This window comes from Vombatus ursinus, unplaced genomic scaffold (assembly GCF_900497805.2).
Source record: "Vombatus ursinus unplaced genomic scaffold, bare-nosed wombat genome assembly UNPS02014830.1, whole genome shotgun sequence".
NCBI lineage: Eukaryota > Metazoa > Chordata > Mammalia > Diprotodontia > Vombatidae > Vombatus > Vombatus ursinus.
In genome coordinates this window covers 4059251-4066224 of record NW_020954608.1, presented here as the reverse complement: position 1 = coordinate 4066224, position 6974 = coordinate 4059251, and the positions used below count along the sequence as shown (strand labels likewise).

The 6974-nt window shown below is 38.2% G+C and overlaps 1 protein-coding gene across 1 annotated transcript in view; it reads right to left on the bottom strand.

Moving 5' to 3' along the window:
• DOCK4 (dedicator of cytokinesis 4) overlaps positions 1-6974 on the bottom strand; it is a 525552-nt gene that overhangs the window by 40999 nt on the left and 477579 nt on the right. Inside the window, exon 33 of the mRNA XM_027838880.1 lies at positions 2982-3075. Coding sequence (XP_027694681.1) covers positions 2982-3075 — 94 coding nt within the window. The remainder of the gene's footprint in view (positions 1-2981; positions 3076-6974) is intronic.

Here is a 6974-nt window from a genome sequence, read left to right as displayed (position 1 = left end):
GACCTTAGAGTTTAACAGTTCAACTCTATACTGTTTTCTACCCTTTTATCTTTCCCCCTATCCCTTGTCTTAATGCTGCTCATACCTTATGGAACCTCAAGCCCGTGTTATCTCTGTGACCCACCTTTCCAACACTGTTCTCATGCCACTCGTGGAAGGAATAATGACCTATAGACTCAGCCCACAATTTCACATTAAGTGATCTTGACTGGGCATATAATATAATTTCATTATAATCCTTTTATTGACTAATTCTCTCCCACGTTCTCTTAAATGGATCCCAAGCCTTTTCTTCTTTTTGTGTTTCTTCTAGTAATTCATCTCCCTCCCTCCCAATAGAGGATCTCCTCCTCTATTTTACTGTGAAAAATCAAGGATGGCCCCAGCAACTTGTCCCATTCATTCTCTCCCTATGCCCACTGCCTAGCACAGTCCCTGGTACATAGTAGACTCTTAAAGAATTCTTGTTGATTGACTGATCTACAGATTTATCTCCTGATACCTTTCAATGTGCCCAACTCTCCTCATTTAAAAATATCCATTACTGATTCTGTCACTCCCCCCAAGTTGTTAACCTAAATCTCCAGATGACTAGAAGTCATCTACACTTGCTGTCTCCAGTTCCTCACTTTTCACTTATATCATTCATATCATATTACCTAGCTTCCAGACCTATCACTCTACTGAGGCTGCTTCCTGGAAGATAACTACAGTCTCTTAACTGATAAAGCCAATGGCTTTTTCTCAGTTCTCATCCTACTTGACCTCCCCTCCCTTCCACATTCTTTCTCGACCCCCATCCCCATCTCTTAGATTCTGTGAAACTGTCTCCTATTTCTTCTCTATTTTTCTAACTGCCTCCTTTGCCATTTCATCTTCAATCTCCTGTACCATGAATGTGGATGTTTTTCAAGGCTTGATTCTAGGCTCTCTCTTTTGTTATTTTCATATGCTCCCAAGTAGCATTACCATATAGCTTGCTCCAAAATCCATTCCTAATATTTCTTCTAGACTCCAGTACTACACTTCATGCAGGAGGAGGCAGGACCCTAGGTCATTTACTCTCTGTGGTGGGAGAATAGGGAGCTACGGGGAGAGAGGAAAAGGTATAAAACAGTCACTTTGGAGAATGAGACAGAGAATCAATCAATGTTGAATGGACTGCCAACCGGCGAAAGCCCAGCTAAGGTTATGTAGCATAAATTTGCAGTGGGTTGGCAACATAATTTTTTGTCTTTGCTAGGGAAACTTAATGGCCTTGGGAAAGCAAAGAAATCATGTGGTAGGCCTTATTCTTGGTTGAGTATTGGCAGTTTGGGAATGGCAAAAGGTCAAGTGAGGCAAAGGATTTTAAGGGTAGCTGCTAGCAAATCACTAAAATGGTTAACCACAGATATGGACAAGAGTGGGTATTGAGGCAAGTGAAATTGAGAGTGAGAGATGACTAGGGGAAGAGGGAGGGGTCGAGGAAAGGAGGTCATGGTGAGAGTGGGAGCAGGATTCTTGTGAACTGGGATGATTACAGGTGGAGAGGAGAATCTCAGAGTTAGTGATTTTGGGAGATGGTATGATTACAACTGAAATTCTATAGAATGACCATGCCTGCATGTGTCTGAATTAGGGCAGACATGGAGGCTGCTGGAGTTGAGAAGGTGGAGAAATTGTGAGATTCATCAGCCTATCCATCAAAACAGTTTCTGAGTAGTAGGCTCTGCCTAGGCCTAGATGCACTGTAATGGAGGGAGGGAGCTACATTCCACTGTAATGGAAGATTTCATGCCACATAGGAATATTCGAGGGCTGATAGCTTCTGATAAGGAGGCAGTCAGAGAATAAAAGTGGCTTTGTTTTATGCATAATGGAAGACTTTGCAGGGGTGCTATCGCTGACCCCTGACATCCTCATAAGCATATTAAAAAGCTCAGGGTGAAATGGTGCCTCCTCATTCCTGGAGGTCCAGATCTGGTGCTTGTCAGAGATATCCCCTGGGGAGAAGAAGAAGGAACAGACACTCAGCCAGAACTATCAGCATCCGTCCTTGCCTGCCTTCTGCTTGACAACTTCATCCTTACAAGTTAAGTAAACCTTCCCTTCTACCTCTTACTTGCACCTGGTCAATCATTTCTACATTCTAATAGCTGGGTTTATGATGACTGCCAGAAGTTCTCCCAAAGCATCTTTACACTCATTTTTACTGTTTGTGTGTAAGCGCACTCTTACTGAGGCTTCCTTACCAAGTCAGAAATAATCTTAAATTGAGAGAAGCACATCACAAGGGAAAAGGCTCTTCTGAGTGTTAACAATGCTTCAGTTCTGAGAGCGTTCGAGATTTTTCACTTTTAAAACAAAAAGGCATTTAAACTAGGTACAAGGCCCCGGAATGAATATGTGAGGAATATCTAAGCTGTGACAAAAACTGCATTTGTTTGTGTGAAATAAAGAGCATCAATGAAATATATAGCTAAACCAGCTGATTTTAGCTAAGAGCAGTAAGTTGAAATTTTGTGAATAAAAGCAATAATTTCCGAAAGGTAGAAAGAGTGCCTTCACTCTTTTAAATACTGCAAAATAGCCATACCTACAATTGATAGGGCCCCTTATCATACTGATGCTGTGAACCAATATTTACTAGGTCATGTACTGCATATACTATAAATTACAATCTCCAGGTAGCCATGCTACTTTGAAATCCCAAGTCCTGACTTTGGATTAAGAAAGTGAATGTACTGCATGACTTCACAGATATAACCAATATCATATTGCTTGCCTTCTCAAGGTGTGGGGGAGTGGCAGGCTGGAGGGAAAGAATTTAGAGTTCAAATTTTTAAACAATGAATGTTAAAATTTTTTTACACGTAATTAGTAAAAATTTAACAAAATAAATAAAAACAATTTTTAAAAGTGAAAGTGAACGTAGGTGTTTGTCATCCTTAATGAAACAATCTCCAATACTTCCCCCAAACCCCAAATGGTAAAGTTACCTGTGAAATTTTGTGCTTTCAGATGCAGATCGTAGAGTTTATGAATGTAGCGTATATACATCTCTTCTTTGTTCAACTCAGTTTTGTAAAAGTTCTGTAGCAAGAGTGTAAGCATAGAAAGCTGTGTTAAGGTCAAAAACTTATCAGCCTGGTCCTCTTCTGCAGTTCTTCAGTGAAATATAAGAACTGGCTCCTTTTTTAAACCCATCTTACAAAAGAAAATCTTGAAACCTACAGGGCCTATTTTAAGTGGGGAGAGTGGTGGTACCACCATTTATTAGTGACTAAGCTGGGACATTTGAAACATTATTGCTTAAATTTCTCTATTCCATTTTTTTTTCTGTCTACATTTTTGGGGGATGGGGGTTAGGTCTAGACCTATGATCTTATTAGTGGTGAATTCCTAGTATGGAAATTCACTACACTAACGCAGATCATCGACTAACCTATAAATTATAATCACAGTCAACTGGGCCACTTACAGGGACTGAGTGACTTCCCCATTTATTAAAGGCAGAGCTTAAAACCAGGTCTTTCTGACTTTAAGTCTGGCCTTCTATCAACTAAGCCATGATGCATTTTTAATCATCAATGAACAATTCATCTCCTGATTCCTTGCCTTTTCACTTCCTGTCACTCATACCTGAAAAGCTATAGCTCCTCACCTGCACCTCCTGGGTTCTCTGGCTTCCTTCAAGACTTACATCAAATCCCACCTTCTTTAGGAGATCCCTCTTGGTATCCTTCCCCTCCCCAGTGCTTAGGTTCTGAGAGTGTTGGAGATGTTTCACTTTTAAAACATCTACTTAGTATATCTCTTATATGTATATAGTTGTTTGCATATTGTCTCCCACATTAGAATGTGAACTTCTTAAGGGAAAGGGCTATGTCTCTGCTTTTCTTTGTATCCCTAGAGCTTAGCATAGGGCCTGGCACAGAGCTTTCAATAAATGCTTGTTGACTCAGTAGTTGGACATAACCAAGACTGTAACAGATTTAACATAATGGTTATTGATTTATGGATTTTCCACACCAAAATGGTTTATAAAATGCTATACATTTTATTGGACAAGGAAATGGCAAACCATTCCAGTATCATTGCCAAAAAAAACTCCATGGACAGTATGGTCCATGGGATCGTGAAGAATCAGAAATAACTGAATGACTGAAACCTTTTATAAATAGAATTTTATGAATGAATATATATGTATATATAAATATATAATTATATAAATGTATAGACATTTTGTAAAATGACTATACATTCAATTGTATCTTTAAATTTTAGATTTATTTTTAAAAATTTATCTAAGAAATTAAAAAATGGTATTGATAGACAAAATGTGAACCTGTTATGTTTTCTGAAAAACCATGTGGTGGAAGACAGATGGAAGAGACCATTTTATGATGAGTAATCTCCTACTCTAGGTTACTAATGACAGATGCTAAGTATTTTTAGTTTATGTTTAAAACACTTGTCCTACATATGAATCAATAGGGATTTGATTCATAAAACAAATATTTTGTTTGGTTATAAAAATATATGGGGCTCTGACAAGAGTAAATGTAAATGAGAATGAAGAGACAAAGAATCATGAGAGAGGGTTAGAAAGAGTGAATGAAAAATTATGGTTTTTTACGTACTGAAATTAATTGATTACAAACAAGTTAATAAAATTTAGTTATATAATTCAATATTAAGTTATACATAATTTAATAAAAGAGTTTTTTAAATGTGTCTGGTCCTTATTTATCTTCCCTGCAGTCTTTTAATTATTTACTAAAAGTTCTATTTTGATTTATCTAAAAATATTATACATGCAATGCTTGACTTACAAATATCCCTTATATATGAAAAGGACCGCCTAAATTAGATGGTATGCTGGTCATAGAAGCTCCCCTTCTCTCTCAGTTAGGATAACGAGATTTTTTTATTTGAAAGAGACATTAAAGGCCATTGAGTTCATGAATCTCTGTACTGCCCACTTCACCTTTCCTCTCCAATTTTACAAATGAAGAAACTGAAAGCTCAGAAACGAAGTGACTTTGCTATTACCGTATGGGATTTCCCTCTCCTTCCCTCACAGCCTGCTGCTGTCTCATACTCTAGCCCCATGACCTCCTCCCTTTCTTTCCTCATAAACACTTTCCATTTTGGCTTTTATCTTGCTCCAAGGTAGGCCTACTTCATAAGCACCATTTGGCCTAGAAGCAGCAAGAAAGGAAACACAAGTCACTGAATTTCTCAGGGTGCCAGTTTCATCTCTCAAATGAAGGGGTTCAACTCCATGATTTTAAAGTTCTTTCCAGCTCTGTTCTTTTGGTTCTATAAAGAGGAGGGAAGAGGAGAAAAAAAGTCATCTCGCCTTGCTCCTCCCCTCTCTTTCAACCCAACATACACACTTGGTGTTAGTGCTGTTGCCCAACCTCAGCTCACTCCCCTTCTCAGGGTTTTGTTACTATTCTATTTCATGCGGGGGGGGGGGGGAAGTCTGTCACCCCCATCTAGTTTTTCTTCGAAATGTTCATGTGTTTACAATCTATATATACCGATGACTCAAAATTATCACCATCATGAACCTTGGATCTTCCTACAGGATTTCAACAAAAATTAGAAAGGGACAGGGAGGGGGCAGGGGGGGAGGGGGGAGCAGGAAGGGGAGCAAAACATGGAAGAAAAAAAGTTTCCTCATCTCTGTTTCCTCATTAAGCTTTAATACCTTAAGACAGCACCAAGGCTTTTGGGGATGCTGTATTCCAGATAACCAGTAGTAGGTTCTATTGTATTATAAAAATCCATTTTCTAGGCAGATCACAAGGCCTTTACCATTTAACAGACCGCCTTCCAGAGTTGCTGTGATCTCAGAGTTCACCACCCTGTCACCAATATAATGATAACCTTTTTTTGAACTTGGCTAGGCTGGTCCTCTGATGAAAGACAGACAATGTAGTTTATCTATCATAAGCCGTGGCTGAACTTTTTTGAGTTTGGTAGGAATGGCTAGAGCTTGGGCTCTCTTGTCCTTGTCTCTGACAACTCTGGGTCAACTCCACACCATGATTTAGCATTGGAACATTTAAGGGAGAACCAATTCAATTTACTTCAGTTAAACATTCTTTTAATAAAGTATTATATGTAGGGCCACAGGCCATTCTCTAAGACTGTATGTTATAAGTTATTTATAGATCTGTATCCAGCAGAGAATGTTTCTCTATAGCAATGAAGTCATGAGTCTGATAAATTGTGTTTGTGTGTGCATGTGCACATGCACAGCTTATACAAGGGTAAATGGATGGATGGATCCATAAATAAATATATAATAAATAGATAGATATAGATAAATACATATATGTATATAAGCATATAAATATATATATTTCAAATACATTATAGATTGATTTTTTTACAGGATTGAGTGAGCACTGAACTAAGAGATATGACATGATTGCTACGGGAAAATTTATTCTGAGTTCCACACAACTAACAAGTTTATTTCTAGACTGTGACCAGAGTAATTCTGTCTATAATATGAGTCCATTTACCCATTCACAATATTAGAAGAGCTACTAGTTGAGCTGAGGAAACTTGAAAAATGAAAACTTATTCTAAGAGGAGTGCCATACTTTAAATCCTGTGTTTAATGAACTTTTATTGAGCAGGCCATTATTCTAGCTGATTCTTAAGGAACTAAAGCATCCTTTCTTTATTTATACTTTTTTAGGGAGTTAGGAGATGGAGATGGGATGAGGATCATTAAATTGCAGCCAAGGAAAACGAGCATCAGGGTCAGATTGTGTCCTAGGGTTAGGCAGCAAGACCTACTCAGTGTGATATTCAAGGTCAAAGAAAATGTTTTAAGTAGAAACAAAATGCAAACAAATGTCAGAGCTGCAAGGGAACTTAAATCAATCAACATGTATTCATTAAGCACCTGCTGTGCACCAGGAACTGTACTACATATTGTGGATTCTAGTACAAGGAATGAACCAACC